Below are 20,572 nucleotides of genomic sequence, written 5' to 3'. Positions count from 1 at the left end.
TTATCCAATTTCCGCTTTGGAAAGGCTTCCAATTGCTAAGAAAACTTAGAAGATAAGTTGCCAATTTCCTTTAACATTTTTTGACGGAAATTACGGTTATAAAAAATATTTGTCTACAAAGATTTTAAGTCTTTGACATGTCCGTGTTGTCTTTAAACTAACAATGGAATTTCAACTATTTTTTTTAGGTGCATAATTATTATTTTTACCGATCAATCTCCTCCAGTAGGCACAAATTAAAGCCATTAAAAAAAAGTCTTTGACATAAGTTTGTCTCATTAGGCTATTTAAATGTCGGTTTCTTCAACGTATGAACACTTATTGAAATATAAAAATTTCCAAGGTCGAGCCATGCATGCTTAACCACTAGGTTAACACAGCACTTTACGTTATATAAATGTCGTAAAAACAAGAAATTGCGTTCATTTTAATAGCAAAAATAATATTTCATGAATAGGTTGTTGAAAGTCGTTGCTGAAATAATATGGCTCGGCTTGCAAAATATTTTTGACCGGACTACGTATTCGGGCGGGTGCTCCCAAACGACGTCAAAGGAGATTAGGTTCGTTTACAGTTGTGTATCTTAGGGTTGTCTATTTTTTAATATAAAAAATAGAATTTTCTAAAGTATGTTTCATTTTAGTTTATGAAATTTGTCTACTATAGTAAAGTGGCAACGCCCTACTGTGTTAGTTGTTAATGTGTAGGTTGTATACCTGGAAGTCTGGGGTTAAAACATGTATTGTTTCGTAGACTCAAAAACCTGATCTACTAGCCTATAAGAGTAAGAGATCCAGAACGCATTCTTACATTTTTATAGTTAATTAACGATTTACTAACCAAAGCATATAAGTCCAAAGCGTAACTGAAATGAAACATCACTTTAAATAATTTGTATTTACATTATCTTTTAACATTGTCAACCCTTCAGTCAACTTAGTCTTCCGCGAAAACAGCCACAATGGCTTGGGGATACTGGTCCGCGTCTTCCGTGCTCCCCGACAGGGGACGCAGCCCTCGCCGCGCGGGCACCTCCGTAGTGCATACCCACCCTAACCCTCCTACCGCGAGAGAGGTCATGGAGACACAGGATGAGAGCATCATCCACACCGCGTCCACCTCCCGCGACAGTCGGGATCATTCTGCCTCCCCCCACTCCTCGTCCAACGGGGGACACTCCCATCACCACGAAGTGAGACACGCTGTGCCGGCGAGCGCTCTATTTGGTGAAAGTTACGGGGAACTATCAAGACGGCCATCTCTCGATCTTGGTTCAGTGCGGAGTGCGTTAGCGTCCTGTTCTGGTGGTGGGACGCTGAGCGCTGGGTCGACGTTGACCCGCGGTGGTACAATAGCCGACTATTTGCCCCCGGTCCCGTGCCCCCATCATCATAGAGTGTACGTGGATCACCATAAACACTATGAGCAGCCGATACAACCTGTGCATGTGGGTGTGCCGCACCATTCACACTCTCACTCACACTCGCACGCGTCCAGTCGACATCACACGGACGATGAGGATGACTTGGAACCAGCATATGCTACAGGTATTTTTGCTTATTATATTACAATAGACTATAGTGTTTCTACATTAAACTGAGAATATTATATAGAAGGCACACAATATATTTTATAACGCTTTTAAGAAATTTACCTGACATTTGGGATCCCATTTGTAAAGATGCAAACATTCTAGCTCATATCAAGTTAAAAGCATCCGAGCATGCAAGTGTATGCAACGTTTAGTGGCGAAGCCTTGAATATAAAATTAGATTCGCACGCTGATGCCACTAGGCCAACACTGCTCACGTGAGAAAGAAATTATAATAAATGGAAAAATAAATAAAACAGTTTTTTAATTATTTTTCCCTTTCTATAAATGCCATTTCGTTACTTAAAAAAAACTGTTTGTTAACGATGATAAACAAATATAAACCACTGTCGAGTGAGTAAACTGTGTTTCTCTATAAATGTAGTTCGTATGTTGGGAGTCATGTCGGTCGTTAGCCGGCCGGGCGCATCCACGCTACATTAGGCACTAAATGAAAGCACTATGTCCTAACTAGGACGAAATATATTAATAGAGTGCTATTCATTTTCTAATTACTCTAAAGACTTGATGTGTTGAATTAAAGTTCTAAATGGGATTATGTTAGCTTATTAGAATGCTTAGGAATATTAGGTTATAAAAACTGTATTAAAATTTTACGTTTATTTTGGTTAGCACGTAATAGTAAATGAAGTTGCTCATGTGTATAAAGAACACAAAAAACTCGTATTAAAAAGCTTTAATATTACAATTTTTTAAATATTTGTGAATAGGCAAATACGGTTTATGTATTTGTGAAAATTTAAAATTTTTCCTCTAAAACAGTAGCAATAAACTTCGTAGATAAACAAGTGTTTTTCTATGTTAATGTATATAAATATGTGCTTATAACCGCTGCTTTTTAAGAATAATATGACCTGGATACAGAGACTAACAATATATATATATATGTATAATATTATATATAATTTATATATAAAGTTAAATCTGACTGTCACAATCGCTTACCTGCAATGAATACGCCATGACTTTATAAAAAAATTCAGTATCTACTGGAAAAATATATGAACAACAAAATATATGAGCATCAATTGTTTTCCGAGAGGGAATGCAAGTCATAATTACATTCGCTCTTAAACGTTTTCATTCATTCGTTCATATCTGCGAGTGCAACTCGCACTCATTCATTCGCTTTAAAATTTGTTTTTAATATTGCAAGAACTTAGGCTGGTGCGAGTTCTTGTTAACATCAAAACGACGTTGTTGTGGAAATAGTTTTCAACAAATGTGGTGAATTCTCGGAGTATTTTCACAGGTTTTTCTGAATGTTAAACTACTATTTCGTAAACAAAATACAGGCTGTAACGAATTGAAGGCAGTGGGATTTTCGAGCTTTATATTTCGAAGTTTAAAATAAGAACATTTTCCGAAAGTTTACTCAAAGCCCGGACAGCACATGTTTGATTTGGAGTAGAATATTACGATAAATAGAAAATACACATCACGTAGTTTCAGACGTTCTTCAGATATTCCGTCGACGTTTCTCTTCATTTAATAAAGTTGAAAAATAATGAAAAGCTTTGAGTCTTAGCAATAAAGAGCTTTCGACTTTCTACGTGCCAAAATATGAAATGGAAATCGACTTAAATAATGCAGACAATAACTCAGGTGTAATCGGGAATGCTTCGCCATTCGAAACCCGACCAATATTTTAAAGCTATGAAATATACTCAGATACCAATCTCGAGATAGCTTTGCAACAAGTTCTGTGACTCGCTGATCGAATTTGCACCTTAAAATGATGATATTAAATATCAAAATAAATTATCGTTTTTGCCCCAAACATGGCTATCAACTGAATTTCAACTTTCAGGAGAGGCTTTTCAATTTACATTTGAATAGGGGAACCCGGGGTCAATCGAATCGACATTTTATTCGTGGAAATAGAAATTACTTTTCAAATTGTTATTATCATTAGGTTTCGTGTATATCTTGAAACTTAAATTAAGTTTAATTAAAAATGGTTACTGGCTTATTATAGAAGAGACGGTAACAGTGTCAAATTGCTTTACAATGATTAAACTCTACTCTTGTTACTTTAACGTGTAACAGACATTCTGATGTTATAAGACCAGTTTTATTTTATCTAATTGAATCATTACTACTAATTTTCTTTATTTTATTGAAATATCAATCTCCTTCTCAGCTTGTTTCTCTCTCTACCTACGCAGAGATATTGCGTCTCTGTTCTGAAGAATTGTTTGGGTTGATCCCTACTACCTCGTTTTAACACCGTACGTTATTTCTTACACTAGGTATTTTATTTTGCGAACTAGAGAAAGATACGACATCCAACTATTCAAAGTTAGCATACTCCTCCCTCTAATGCCGGCAACCCACTCTAAAATAGGTGTCCATGGGTCCATGACTGCCCTTTTCGGGCATCCCGTAGGCTTGTTTGTCTCCCCTATTATATAAAAAAAAATATATAGAGCAAAGTGTAGCTCTTGTATTTCCATTACTAATATTCATAATCAATACAATCACTAAGATACATAAATAAAATCTAGAAGAGTACACAACATAAATAATGTGATTCCTTAGAATCTGATATCGTAGTCTCTTAATTATTTTATTTGCTCCATGATATGGGCCCATACCCTAATCAAATTTGCTGCTGACAGCAACATAATGCCCCGGATTGAGCCCATTTTTTGGTTAAAATTATCGTGTTTTTGTATTTCTTTATATACATATATGTAAACACTAAAGAAAATTTAAATAATTTAACCGGGCACATGGACTAAGTTTTCTTGAAAGTATTACATTTCTATCAAAATTATTAAACATTCATCATAAGTACTGCTGTTTTCACATAAACAACGATTCAGGACAACCACATATTTCATATTTGCAAATACGTTTCTAAACGTCAATACAAATTGCAAAAGCTATCTATTACAATTACAGTCCAACCTAAATAGAGTACAACGTAAAATATACCAACGACCTATTTGCAGAAATTAATTCAATTGAAGCTACCATTTATTAAGGTCAAACGGGAGTTGTGTACTGGTAAACAAAATATTTGTTTTGTTTTTTTCTGTTTAGTTATATCAGATGAAATATTGTTGAATTATAAACAATTATTTATTTCATTGTTGGTTAGGTTTTTTTTCTATATACATGTCTTCGCTAAGACATCATTGCTATCAAGGCTAACTTTAGACTAATAAGTAATTTAAGTGTAACCTGATATAATAAAAATGGATTTTATCTTTGGAAGTGACCAATAACAGTACTTACAGTCTCTAGTAAAGGGAAGACATTCTGTTCTTGTATTCTAAATTAAAGAAAAGAATTCGGAATTGAATATATCTGGATTTTAATGACATCAATTTGAGATTCGACTTAGACATATATATGGGCAGTGTAGGTATAGTAGCTTCAGCTTGCTTTCATTACTGTGATCGTAGCATTGATCCCTGGCCGTGCACAAATAGATATGTGTGCATTTAACATTCACTCGATCGTTGAAAAAAACAACGGGAGGAAATCGGCTTGCCTTAGAACGAAAATGTTGTCAGCGTTTATCAGGCACAGGCAGTACTATACCTACTTGCCTTTTAGATTTTGACATGTGATCATGAAATAGAAACACAAATCCTCCAGACCTTAAAAGCTAGCCAGCTAGCCATTGATTTTTTTATATAGTTATGCGTTTTAAACTTAATGCGTCTTTAATGTGATAAAAATGTCTGTTATGGATTAACATTCGAATATTATAGAAACAAACGAGAGTGGTAATAAAAAACGCATTAGCAATGGAGTCGGGCGTAGCGTCTCACGACACAGTGAAGATTTTTCACAATTAACGAAAAACAATTAGAAGGGGCAATCCTCTACGAGTGGAATTTATGCTTTCCAAAGTACACCTTATTTGTACGGTACTTATCTGTTTTAGCGTTGTTTGACTTAATTACATTGGAAGTCCAATTTCCTCAACTGAAAATAGTTCAATTTAACGGTTCAAATTTGTCAAGTTTTTTATGTTTATACTGAATGAATTGTATTGATATTGATATAGATGTTATGATATATGTGATAGCATAGTTGTTCAAAAGTTGTAGCGTGAAAGACTATATATTTTTTTATACTTAGTGAACGCGTTACTAGAATGTTTCTTGTCTATATTTACAAACCCCTAACTGGTTCAAGGTTTTCATTTTATATATAATTAAAATTGCTGATAAAAGCTTCATATGATGTTAACAGATCACGAATGATCTTGCGACGAAAAAATTCTTACGAAAAGTTGTCACGACAATTTTTGCTATAGTTGTTGTAATTCAACGGTTCTCGACCTATCACCGAAGTTAAGCAACGTCGGGCGAGGTTAGTACTTGGATGGGTGACGCCTGGGAACACCTCGTGATGTTGTCTTTTTTTTCTTTTCCTAGGGATAAGAAATGAAAACAACAGAGTATTAAGTGTTTTTTCAAGACATAAATAAAATAGAATCCCAAACATATGTTTCCTACTTCAATTACCCCAAGCCAATTATTACTAAAGCCTACTACTGATTAAGTTTAAATAACATTATATTTGTTAATAAAAAAAAAAAATTATAACTTAAAAAAATAAAATTGTATTACAATTCCTTTACTAATTAATCGAAAGGAACTTCGTTCCATCCGGGTGTCCCTTGACACCACTCAAGTTTTTTTTATTATTACGTATATTACGTTAATTGGTTATTGTTATATTTAAAACGCATTACGAAGCACGCTGTTTCCGAATTAAGCGATTTTAAGATATTTTTTGCCCCGCACTTAAACTATATGAAACGGTTTGCCTGTTTTATAAACAATCGTTGGTATATATCGTTGAATTTAGAACATTTTCAAGAAAATTTCACCACGTCATCATTCAAATTATTATTAATCACGATTTAATATTCTTCCAAAAATGAAAGCTGTTGTAAATAATTTAGATTTATAATAGAACAATACAGATATAATCAAGTAGACATACGTAGTTTTGTATACAACCTGTCATTTTTCTCTTTCACTTCATATATTGCATACTCTACTCTTGACCGAGTGAAGTATATTGTCTAACATTCTTGTATAAGCTCAGTGAAGCGTTCTCATATGGTGTGCTTTCTTAGCCACTCCATAATCGAATTGCGGAAATTCCTGATGCAATGTTTTATTAAATTTCATCTTGCAATTTTTATAACTTATTATGTCATAATATGTAATTTGCAATTTAAGCTATAAAATACATATGTAAGATTGGGTACTTCCCTATTATTATAGAAATAATTAAATTGATTTGATGGAAAGAGACCAAAGAGTATTTTTGTTAATAGAATACAGGCTGTTTCGTTTTTATCAATAAGGGGGTAGTAATAATACAGGTGTTCTCGACTACAACTAATTCTCGTAATTCTAAGAATTCAACAACAAAAAAATGATTCTGTCATCGTCTTTTGTTTCAGGGTTATATATATATATATATATAAGGCCACCTAAAAGGGCACTTTTGAACGTTAAATAAAATATAAAGATGATTCTAGTTGCTCTACCAGAAGGTAGTTTCCTGTGGAGAAGAATGGGTAAAAACTCTACACTTCTTTTAAAATACAATTTAAAATTTTTGTATACATTAGTTATATATTTATATGTGAAGTGATAAATAATTATATGTGAAGATAATGTACTCCTAGAATAAAACTACTATACAGGTCTATTATTGTCTGTAACTGATATATAATATACGTCATTCATCATTTAAAGTAGGTAGCCAAAGTACGTTACACATAACTCATAAGAGTCTATGATTTATATAGGTTTGATAAGTGGCTTTGCATGTTTCCGATGCAAGGGTCTCTACGACTCGACTCCAATTCTTGTTGGAGATTGGCTTAAGCATAATTGAAATAATTTCTACTGAATGTTTTGCTTTCAATAAAACATTTTATCGGATTAACGTATAATATTATTTTTTTAGGACTATGAAATTTTCAGATTGAATTATAGTATACTAAAAAATAGAATTTGTACTCATTATTGAGTAATTGTTATCACAAATGAATATAAAAAAATATAATAGCTCCTATTATAAGGACATACATCTTTAGACGCCTCTTCATTTCTGAATGTCATGTTAGACTTGTTGCACTATTTTCTGCACTCCCCCCTGTCTTCGGCAGAGACTGGCCCAGCAAGTACGGGATCGGCATCAAAGTCTAGTGGCCTCCACTCATCTGTCACAGTAAGTTTTTCTAAATTGTCTGGACCTGTACGTGTTATATATCAAAAAAAAACTCCGGATTCGTTGGTAGTAAAATTTCAATAGACGAATTCGTAACTATCTTAGTATAACATACATAAATATTTAGTTTTTAGTCTAAAGCATACGTTCTGTAAAAGTGCTTGTTTATAGTATTAACGAATCTATGATACGAGCTTCACCTCTATATTGTAATAACCTATATCTAACCTGTTAATTCAAGCCACACCTTTGCCCGCTTTCGAATCTCCAATAATACGCCTACAGATAACTTGATTTCCGTGTGGTCCAAGTTATCTAGACAAAAATACAAAGCATATAACTAACGACTTGCAGTGTTGTATTGTCCATAGTTTAAAGTCTGGAGTAAAGAATAAACGTAAAATTTTATGAGTAAACATTTTTTTTTAATTTACTGGTCGTGAATGTAAATTTTGAATCAATTCAACATCTTTTCTGCTGACGTTAATAAGTGTACTTGGTTACCTATATGAATAAAGTTATTTTGAGTTTGAGTTTCAGTTTACAGAAAGTAAATAATCAATAATTATTAATATTAAAATGAAATGTCCGGACAGTCGCTATCTGTTCATACTTGGATCAATGGAGCTATTCAAGTTTACATATCGCGCCTAATGGCCGGGTAATTTGTTACACAAATCGCAGGTGTACCGTCCGGTCGGTTGATATGCATAACTAGATCATCTTGATGGACATTATTATCATAATACATCACACACATGTACATAGCTTCGTTAATCATACCCAGTTTACAGAATTATTAATTTACTCTCGAAGATCCGGCTCGAAGGACCAACATTATGTTTTTGGCGTTTTTAGTAGATTATTGTGAGAGTTTTCTTTTTTTAGTGAAATGTGTCACTAAAATGCATTGCATTTTAAATAGCAGTGATTGTCGTGTGATCCAATTCCGCACTTAGCCTTTTTGGCCCGGTGTACTTAAATCCAGCTTAGATCCTTTCCTGATTTTCTGGGCACTTCGGAGGCTTCACAGAGCGATATGCTTACAAATATCAATAATATAATAAAATCTTTACTATGTCTGAGTTGATTCATTTATAGCGATGTTTATGTTTCTATAAGGTTAATATTATTAAATTTATTTTTTAAGTATGTGTTTCTTAATATATTCTGATTTAAAATGTTGTTTATTAAACTGTAATTGGCTAGGTTTTAATACACATCAGAAATCATTAGTTTGAGTAGTACTACCTTTTTTAAATGCTTCTTTCTAAAATTGTCAGAGAATTTTCATGATTTTGACATAAAAATTCATATAAGCTTGTGTAAAAGAAAATTGTGTATTAAATACATTTCAGTCCAATCAGACGGTGAATCCCGACGGGTAAAAATTGCTTCTGATTAAATTTTTTCGTATAATTTATCTCCAATTTGGGCGCCTCGTGTGACTTTGGATTTGATCGCGAGCGTAATGCGATTATCTCGAATTGTGTCAAATTTTGTTCTCCCACCTATAGATGTCATGTTTTTATAGTAGACAGTTCGAATTTCAGATTTTTTCTATAAATGCCAGCCTTTTCAGAATTGGTACGCGTTTATCTATTTCGAGTTAATCTCTGTATCATTGAATACTTCTGCTACTCTATTGATATAGTGGTAGTGGACCACATAGTGGATGAATTAGTTTCTGCCTTATAGAAGACTGGATTTTTATGTAAAACTATAAAAATATGTTTTTTTATGTATCCTGTATCAGTTTTTGTAATTTAATACATGTTTTTTTTTCTCTTAACTCACAGTGGTTGCCTGGAAGAAATCGCTCGAAATCGATAAGGCCGCCAATCGCTTTTCATTAAATTATGTTCATTTTTTTTCTTTTATGTAATGCAACGAAGTGTTTATAAATAAAATAAATAAATAAAAAAACGGAATTTGGAAAATAATAACTATTTTTGTTAATTATTATTTTAAGGAAAAAAGAAGAAAGTAATAAACTGCGTACAATTTCAAAATTCAAATCTTGTTTTAATTTATGCATAGGTCAGTATCGACAAGGCCTAGTTTAAGCAATAACTTCGACAAAGCACTGCAGATATGCATTCGAAATATTTTTGCTGATAAAACTAAGCCTTTAAAAGTTGCCTCTATGAAGTCGTTGTTGTGGAAGACAGTAATTTTCAGAGAGTAAATTAAATTACAAGACTACGAGCCGGTGTTTATAAAAAAAAGAGTAGTAGATCGAAAATAATGCAAAATTTGTTTATAATTTCTATTATTTTTGTTCACGAATTAAAATATAAACCTACAATACTGAAGCGGTGAAGGTAACAGAAAATAATATATAACAAAAAATATGTGTGTGTACCAGAGTACACAAGTAAGAAGTGAAACTTCTTTACAACATATCATTTTTCTACTATTTGCAACTTCACGAAAATGGGGTTGATAACGCTTAAGCTGTAAGAAAAACATTTTTTTCAGTCATATTTATTAATACTTGCTAATTTTAACAGATTTATATACATTCACTGATACTTACAGTCAAAAAGTGAGGTTAACCTCAAATAAATATTAAAATCATGCTCATACGTGTTGAATTTATAAAACGAAATGTAAAATCACTCTCACTTTTCTTGTAAATTCACTTAAATTTGAACAAGTCTTTTTATTTTAGCACTTTCTATTTAATATATTATTGTTATTCTTATTTCAAACCAAACTTCAAAACTAATATATTGTTGTTATTATTATCATATATTACATTATATTCTTTACGTCACTATACTAAACTTCGATAAAAAAAGCAACATGGCGCGTAACCGAAAAACGTGACGTTTTCTTACAAAATTTCTCCCATACGTCGATAAAGAAATTTCACTTCAAAAACAAAGATATATTCAAAAATGGAATACATAAGCTGGAGGCATGGTGAAATAGAGCACGCACTTATATAGTTGTGAGAACGTAGCCTTTTACTTTTTTTAATTATTACTCACTTGAGGCTTATTCCGATAGCTGTAGACCTACAAATCTCTTTATATTGGTATACATGAAAATACCTTGCGATTATAAGTTACGACTTTGGAACATAAAATGTTAAGCTGAACTTTTTAATTACGCTCAGGTGTGTTTTTATTACTTAGGCCCTAAATTGCGCTTTAATTTTCAACTTTGCTTTCAAGCGAGGATTTGAGCGTGCCTAGTTTAAACAGTGTCTAAATGTTTTACATAATTACCATAGTAAGATGAATTTTGTACACGTAATGAATACTTCTTCAGTTGCGAACCAGCACTGGTTATATTTGTGATCGGTTTTTGAAAGAACTGATTTATGTTTTTATTTTGAAACAAGCGGACCCGACGTTGTCCTGTTTTAACTATGAATTGTGATTTCGAATTGGTATAATTAACTAAAAAAAATATTTCAGAAACAAAGTGTAATGCCAATGTATCCTAATGCTTTATGATATACACAACATTCTTTGTTCGTATACCGACACCGGAACACGCGGCATATAACTGACTGATTTTTACTTTATCTGTACATAATTCCTACTAATATAAACAGATGTAACACCCAGCTTGAAAAAAAAAACAGGTCGATACAAAATTTTTAATTTCGAATCAATTCTGTAAAACATTTGCGTAATAACTTTTACTACTCATTGATATTAAGTGATACCGATGCCCATGTGCACTCAATGCCAGAGGGATCGCGAGTGCGTTGCAGGCGTTTTAAAAACAACTTGTACGTTAGAGCCAACCTTTAATATAATTAACAGCATTTACGAATATAATATAATAGTATATTCCATAAGTGATCTTTAATTCTATCGATCAGTTAGCTCTTTGGTTTTTAATAACGTTGGACGTAATGAACCAGTGCTGTTTCGCAACTGAAGAAGCGGTTAAGCAGCGAAATCATACGCGGAATTTTAAATAGTTTTTGTCAACAGCGGTCACTAATACGACCTCGGGTCGACAAACCTAGCTACAAATCTGGAAGGTCTCATTTTTCTATTCAATAAATTAATCTAAAGCTTTAAATATGTTAAAGTCTAATCGATTAGTACGCGTTATTTGACGAAAAAGTACGCATGACACGAAATAAAATTCAAGAATATATTTCAGAACACTCGAAACGAGCGTTGTAATAATCCACTTTATTTAAAGTTTTTATCAACTCGGGTCAAGGCTTGTCTGTATAGCGGTTATGTAAGTCTATGAATGCTCTCTTAGTGCACTTATTATGATTTAAATAGGAGACGAAAGAGTTAAGGATTTCTCGAGTATAAAGCTATTCGTTTTGAATTTCGCTTTCATATGTAGAGTACTTGCGTTGAATGTATAAAATGATCTTGTAAAAATGTTTGCCGTATTTTTAAGTAATTTGTAACTGAATATGGCTTTATAAATGTAGTGGATAACCCAAATATGATGAGATGGTGTGGTTGTCTCACATATGGTCTTATGGACTGGACTGGAACTTCTTGGCTGGACTGATTTACTCAGGAATTGTTTGATGATTAGTTTTTTTTAAAAAAGAGTACCGAGAGTTTTTTACGCCGGCTTTTTCTCTCGGCCAACACCCTCTGTCTTCTTTGCCGATGAGTAGGGATGCCAACTGGTTCGAATTTAATGACGTGGAATAAGTGATACCATGATGATCTTATGTTCCAAAATAAACGTATTTTTTAAGAACATATATAATTCATATGCTCATGTAAACGAAAATTGTATAATAAATACATTTAAGTATTATCAAGCGAATGCCTATTAAAAATGCTTCTAATTAATTTCAGATATTTTACCGTATTTGAGTGTGATTTATTTGTAAGTTAACCTGGGGTATGGGGTGATAAATTTATTGGTAATCCAGACAGTGTGACAGACGGATTGTCTAACTTATGGACTGCGCTGGCACCTCTGATCTGAACTGATATTAACTCAGTAGCGATCTTTCTGCTATTATGATATAAAAATTTGGTATGTTAAGGGTTTTAACGTTACGTAATCTATTAATTCCTAATCTATTTAGTAAATATTTAATTAGAAAAAAAAACGCAAACAGGCTAATCTAATATTAAAATTTGCTAGCTAGAAATATTATATATTAAAGTGTTATTGCGAACAGTAACAATATCCGTACAAAACATAATAGGGCTTTGTTTAAATGACAAATGTAGCAATTAAGCGTATTTTTCACAAGAAAAGCGACGGAACATCCATCAGCCGGCGAAATTTCATCTCCATATCTGGCGAAACGTATAAAGAATCTAGGTCAGACGGACAGAACGAATTTATAAGGGCAGAGCCACAGTATAACAACTACTTATAGTAAAAAAAAACAATTTAATTAAATATATATAAAATATAGTAGAACGAAAATTAATTTGTAAAAGTAAGAATGGTAGACGACAGTCAGGTAAAAAAAGGATTATCTAATTGAAACTATAGATGAAATGGATATTGATTAAATATAAAGAATAATTACAAACGAGTCATAAAAATAAATCAGTGGCGCCACAACCTCTTTAGGTCTTGGCCTCAGAATTCTGAATCTGTTTCATGATATTTTTTTTAAAATCTTATAGGCAAGTAGGTGATCAGCCTCCAGTGTCTGACACACACCGTTGCACAGCTGGGGATCGAACCTACGACCTCAGGTATGAGAGTCGCACGCTGAAGCCACTCGGCCAACACTGCTCACAAACGAGTCATATTATTCGTAATTTTGACAGATATTTTGTTGTTTAATTTTAGCAAGAAAATTATGCAGGTATAGAATATACTGTGGATGTAAAAATGCATCTTCCGGAGAGCCCGTGGACAAAGGTTTTGCCTACTTTTATATTTTTGCCTTTTCATTAACCCCTGAATATATTTGAGGTTGTTTTAAAGTAGAAATTAAACACTTAAAATAGGAGAATTTAATTACTTTAACCCTTTTCAAAAGCCTTTTGACTTTATATATGTATATACTATGTGTATATATTTTATTTATTCACATATATGTATATTCTTCTTTTTGTGGCTTTTCATTACTGGAGGTTTGCTGGCAGCGCCGTCATGCTGATTTCATGTGCTTGATGGAGTCGCAATAGCGGGACACTCCCTGACACGCTGCCATGAATTTTTATTTCTACCAGCACACCTTTTATCCATTATAATTAATTGAAGGAGGTAGGAGCCATGATACAAAACGTGACCACATACATACTGTCACCTTCTATCGAATTGTATTATCCCTGTAAAGTGATAATCAGGAGTCTTGGGCCCTAGCAAGGCCCGGCGAACGGTTCTTTAATGTAGGCGTACAGATAGGCATGTAAATGAAATATGAAATACGTGCTACACAACAAAGTTCTCTAGCATGATCGCTTATCATACAAAAGTTATCTCATATGACAACAAGACAGTTTCTAAAATTAATTTATTTTTTGTATATTCGAGCTGACCATGCCGAATTCAGACCAAAACGGCCTGTCGACAAAAAGTTTTTTGTACCCTTCATTTTATCTGTGGTAACTTCTGACCTTCGGCGAAGCATCCTTTGGGTCGATGCCAAACACATGACAATAGATTCTGAAAGAGAATAATGATATTGAATAGTGATAGGAAATACGATAAAATATTTTTAGGAAAATTTACGTGTATAGAAACGGACTATAATATATAAATTGGTTTATGTATTGTCTGCTATGTATGACGTACATAGTCAACACAGATCATGAACTTAGTTTAATAGGTATTATTGACTTGGTTTCCTGCTTTGTGTGATTCAACAAAGCTTATCAGGTAATAAGAATATTTAGTAAATACTGCACTTATATAGATAAATTTCACATTTTGAGATACGGAATGCATACCATGCAGTAAAAATATCGTTGGACTAGTGGCTTAAGCAATTCAATCCCTGAGGTCGTAGGTTCGATTCCCAGTTGTGCACAATGGTCTTTCTTTCTATCTTTATCTGCGCGTTTAACATCCGCTCGAACGGTGAATAAAAAACATCGACGGTGACTCAAACGTTGATGGCAGCCGTCAGGCATAGATTAACAAATGAATCTAAAACAGATACAGAAATCTGAAACTCAAACCTAAAAAATGTTTTTTTTTAAATGTAGCAAGTGCACCATGGTAACTTTATTTAAGTTCGTTTTTGTCTTTAGTGTTTAATATTTGTCTTATAACGTCAATAATATGATAAGCCAGATAATTCTGCAATTTAACAAAATCAATTCGCAACACGTCTAAGGATTTCAAATGTAATTGTGTAATTGTCACATTCTTTTTTTTTTAAATTTATTGTATACATAGTCTTACATAAAAAGTTGTTTTGTTTTTTATACATAATTTGTTAATCTATGTAATCTGTTTTGGCTTTCTGTATTGTATTAATAATATGCTGTATTAAATAAGCTGTTAGATTACTTATAATTAAATAAATAAATAAAAGAAGTTGGTGTTGTGGAAACACAAACTGCACATAGTTTTTCTTTCCACCAGGACGTCAAACATATTTAAACGTTGAACACGTTATCAATCAAATGTCCTGTATATTCTTTTCGGCTTTGTGTCTCCAAAGCATAAATCTCCAACATGAACACGGCATGGCTGGACTAAGGCTATCCTTTGGCTAGTCGCCAAACATTTGACAATAGCGACTGAATACCCGCTTTCCTGACATTTATATGCATTAACATTTCAGACAATCGCACTGTTGTATTAAATACCTCAATAAATAGGTTACTTCTTGTATTGCATTAAAATATAATCTCTATATATATAAAATTCTCGTGTCACAATGTTTGTTAACATTCTCCTCCGAGACGACTCAACCGATTCCTGTGATATTTTTTTCAGTAAGTATGAGAAACGGCTACTATCTTTCTTTCAAATCCCTGATGTGATAAGGGTGTCCTCCCCTTAAAAATTTTTATCTTTCATGCATAATTTTTTGTTTTTATTTTATCATAGTACCCAATACAAAAATACATACAACCCTTAATTTTTATCTATCCTCTACAATCAAACCCTATTTTTTATTTCTTTACCTTTTTTTTCTTTTCCTTGCTGTACCTGGAATAGATAGCTTTATAGCAATAACATTGTACTGTACTTGCAACGAAGTGCAAAAGTAAAAGTTAATAAATATTTGACCGATCATCCCGCTTTCCGGACCAATCTACACATAATACTGTCATGGGGATTCGAACTGACGAGTTTCTAACTTACGAGTTAATATATAGTATTATCCTTTATATATCTCATACAGTATGCATTCCAACGATCATTAGTCGTGAACAAAGCACGCACGCCACTAAAACCATTTGTTATGACAGCGTCCCCCGAGGGTAGAGTCAACGTGCAGTCACGCGCCGATTCTCATCCTTGCCATTGTTCTAACTTGCTCCTCGACTCTCAAAGACCTCTTTGTTGCCAATATAATGCCCGAATGCCTTACGATCCATAAATAATAATTATAACTCGCTACGGAGACTAGATATTTCTGTGTACGGCATCGTAAAGAACTTAAATGTAATAAACATAAAAAAAATACATTGGTTTCTCTAAAGGCATGCGGTGTCTAAATTACGACAGCAAAAATAATACCTAATAATTTGAAAATACTATTTTACACGAAGGGAGAAAGAAGATTGCTCGCGTTTATTATATGTGGAAGAGAACGTTGATGGTCGAGTTGGTGGTGTCTTCAGTTCTATAAGAGTGAGGAAAAACATATAAATAGATCATGGGCTGTAAAGCTCAGCAAGAAAATGAGAAACGGTATATTATATTTATTAATAATACTTTGATTCACTACAGATATATAGTACTATTAAAATAATACAGTAAAGAAAAAGCGCTCTATTTAGGGAACCACGGCGAGAAAAAAATATATAAAATGTAATACATATAATATATTTCTGTATGTAGTAATATTAATGCGATTGTTTTTTTTTTAATTTTCAGGTAAGTGAAGATGATTACACTGCACAAGTTTGTGATACCTCAAAGCTGTAAGTACTTTGGTTTAATTAAATAAAAACTGTTTCAACGAACAACGTTAATTTAAATGTGTGGCGTAGAAATAAAAATATTACTAGGAAATCTCGTGTAATACTAGGAAAATATCATTTTCCAATCTTCCTGGAGATTCTCAACTCTAGATAACATTATTTAGTAACAAATTACATTAAAAATTGTATTGGATTTTATACGTTTCATATAAGGCATCTCAAAAGATTTTGTTTACTATTAGAAACACTGGCTGTATATGTATATGTTCTGTTTGCAATTAACATTCAATTGTTTGGAATTGAGTATTTTTTTGTTCGCTTATCAATATATACGGATATCTGAGACTCTCCTACGACTAAAGAGTTGTAAGTAAGTGCTGTTTGATTATTTTTCATCTCAGATAAAGTAGGTGCTTCAAATTCACCAAAAACGTATTTAAGACATATTTTAATTACTTTATTGACATCACTATGTGCTGAGAAACAGCCTGCTCCTCATCATAATGCTAAGCCAGGGCCAATTACACACACACACACACTTATTACGCACTTAAAACGCAAGGTGCTTTACAATAAAAAAAACTTTGTTATCACTCATTCTTTTTAATTTTTTACTTTGATTATTGAGATTTTGTGTGTTTCTGTGTGTGTTTTGTTAGTAATAAATGTTATGCCTTGTATTTTCACGGAACGTTGACTACGGTATTGCTATCCTATCTAGTTTTAATCTCTCTCTCTCTCTACACTTAATGGTAATAGCAATATTGTATACTTATTTTACCTAAAGGTGGGTCATCCTAGTATGATTCGGTATCTACCGGTTTTAAGATTGCCTACAGTTTTCAGCATAGTGATCTCATTACAGAATCTCTCAATATTACATAACACGTAGGCGCTGGTTTGGCAGCTGGCAGCGCGCCCGGCGTATGATTACATTTGAAAATATACTATGTTATATAATACGAGTTCTAGAGGTTTTACTGGAGTGAGATATAGCGACAATTCGTGAAGACGTAACAGATGAGCGTAGTTTTTAAAAAGGCAGTAGTAGCTGTTATTTTTATTCTGTGGTAATTTGCAATCAGCCTTAAGGCTATGAGCGAATTTGTTCTGTTCTGAACAGATCTGTATCGATTGTGTTTAAAAGAACACAGCCTTCTTTCATTATAATCAGTAGATTCGTTGAGGAATGATGCTATTGTACATATAGACACGTCAAACGTGAAATGAAGAACATAATACTTCAGCAGCAAACGTTCATTTTAGCAAAATTTCAATTTTTGAATTTTAAATTACCTCGTCTAGCTAATGATTTAAAGCACGGAGCAGTTAATTAGACAGACAATAAGTTAAATTTAGAATACTCCTGCAATTGGAATTCAACTAAGTCTTTATAATCAATATTTAACGGAAGTATTGAAAAAGGCAATACTAATTTGGTAGTATTAGAACCGAGCGTTTTTAAAAACAGCCTCTGTCGCGCACCCCTTTAATATGGAACCAGCCCGCGAAGCTAATCGACTTGGGATCTTTTAAGAACGCTTACGCTCTGTACCAGTTTTTAAGAGGCCGACAACGCACTCGCGAGCCGTCTTGCATTGAGCGTGTCTAAGGGTAGCGATAACTTCAGAACACGCCTGCCCGCTTGCCCTGTTCTATAAAAATAATACTAATCCTGTTATCTTGGAGTTTTAAACTGACCTCGCCTGAATCAACCAATAAATACGAAATTTATAGTGACGTCTACGTGTGTCAATAAAATTTAAGGATAATGGAGTAAACACGTTTATGACCAATAAACTCCAGTTCGTAATTTATTAGGGCGTATGTTTACATGAGTGAAGGCGAAAATGTCACCTGGGTTCCAAGTTTATAGTTGCTATTTCTGCAACGAGATGGCGCTGTAAAGCTTTTTTATTTGAATAGTAGATCATCTCTAAAGTTATAAGTTACTAGAGAGACTCACTACAAAAGTACCGAAATAAAATATCTGATAATATGTAAATTTAAAACGATTACCAGTCTTTATAAATATTTACTTTACTTTAAATAGATTTCTTGAAACTATCTGCCCACATAAACGTCGTTTCGCTTTCATATGATTTTTTTTACTTAGCATACATTTTTAGTAACCAACATATGATTTTTTTTTATACATAATCTTACATAGGGTACATTTTGCTGTGCTAGTCCATAGAGACTGACCGCTTTTCCATAAAACCCTGCCTCTGCTCTGCTGTAGTTCAAGGAAAATTTAAAAACTTAATAGCTTTACGCTAAGCAATATTTTGCGAACAGATTGAGCCGTATTGTTGTGGCTTCGGCCTGCAATTCTCATCCCTGAGGTTGTTAGTTCGATCCCGGCTATGCAACAATGGGCTTTCTTTCTATGTGCACATTTAACAGTTAAAAACATCGTGACTCGTGAATGACATGACGTGATCGGGAAACCGACACGTCTTTTATATTTTGCGATTAATTAACTATTAATCTCTTAATTAATCGGTTGCAGCTCCTTACAAGTGTTGTGAAAAACATTAATTTAATTTGTTTTATTATATTCAATTAGTTATAGTAACGCTTGTTTTAAGTTTTTAGTTTTTTTGTTTCTTTTGTTAATTGTTTTTTATTTTTTGTACTCTGATGGTGTTTCTTTAACGTTGTTTCTCATTAGGGTTGCCTGGAAGAAATCGCTTGTAAGCGATAAGGCCGCCCTTTGCCTTATATCTTTTGTAACTTTTTTTTTTGTTATGTGTGTTTTTGTATAAGGTAATAAAGGATAAATAAATAAATAAATAATTTAACGACTACAAAGGGTTCCGGAGAGTTTTTCTGCCAGTTATCTCTTCTATTCTACGCCCTTATACGTATATATTTCTTATTTGTTTTTGACGTTCATAAGTGTACACTGTGTTACTAAATGTATGAATAACTGACTTGAATATGAATTTATACAGATTACAGAATACAACTGGTAAACGTCACGTTTCTTGTGCTATTTCTTAAGTGAAATGTGAGTCGCATATCACGAAAGTATACCTCTAGGCTTATAAGGGTTTCACCAAAAGGTATTCTATTCAACATGAATTTAACTTATGTTGTTTAATTTGACATTGGAAGGGTTGTCTACTGTCGCGGCCATTTTGCCTCATAAATTGCAAATGTGGCTTAAATGAGATACTGTTTTATTAAGCGCTCGAACGTGAGGGTATTTTAAGAGCTTCTTAAGGGAAGATAAAAGAAAGTATGTTTTGAGGTGTATTTAATCGTGTTATTTTAGGCTGAACCTTTTATATAGTAAAGGGGGCAAACGTTAGAGACTCATCTGATTTTAAGTTCACATAACACTGACATGGACCGCCTTGGATATTGCCTACGTACCCTGACACTGCCAGAAGGCTGGTCTTTTAGGAATTGGTACACTGTCATCTTGAAGGACTGTAAGTCCCATTGAAACTGCCATGATTTTGATGTGAAACATCTATAGCCGCACGTAAAACCGATTTCTGGCGTGGCGACGCATGCCGTGGCGACGCATGCCGTGGCGACGCGTCGCCACGCTATATGATATTAATTCTAAATGCAGTAGTAAATTTTTTTGTTTTTTATATAACTTCTGCACTTCTTGCACCCATCATTTTTCTTTATTTATTTCTATTCTTACTAGGGTTGCCTGGAAGGGATCGCTTGTTAGCGATAAGGCCGCCCGTTGCATCCCTTG

General features: G+C 33.3%; 1 protein-coding gene across 3 annotated transcripts in view; it reads left to right on the top strand.

Moving 5' to 3' along the window:
• The window catches only part of LOC110997707 (atypical protein kinase C), a 172,136-nt gene that overhangs the window by 77,286 nt on the left and 74,278 nt on the right, over nucleotides 1–20,572 (top strand). Inside the window, exon 1 of one of the 3 annotated variants that reach the window (XM_022265978.2) lies at nucleotides 947–1,547. The exons of the other annotated variants lie outside the window; for them this stretch is intronic. Within the exon in view, the coding sequence (XP_022121670.2) occupies nucleotides 962–1,547 (586 nt within the window). The 5' untranslated portion in view covers nucleotides 947–961. Of the gene's footprint in view, nucleotides 1–946; nucleotides 1,548–20,572 lie in introns of those variants that run through there. 3 annotated transcript variants of the gene reach the window in all.

The sequence above is a fragment of the Pieris rapae genome, chromosome 21 (assembly GCF_905147795.1).
Source record: "Pieris rapae chromosome 21, ilPieRapa1.1, whole genome shotgun sequence".
NCBI lineage: Eukaryota > Metazoa > Arthropoda > Insecta > Lepidoptera > Pieridae > Pieris > Pieris rapae.
This window is presented reverse-complemented; position numbering and strand designations above follow the sequence as displayed.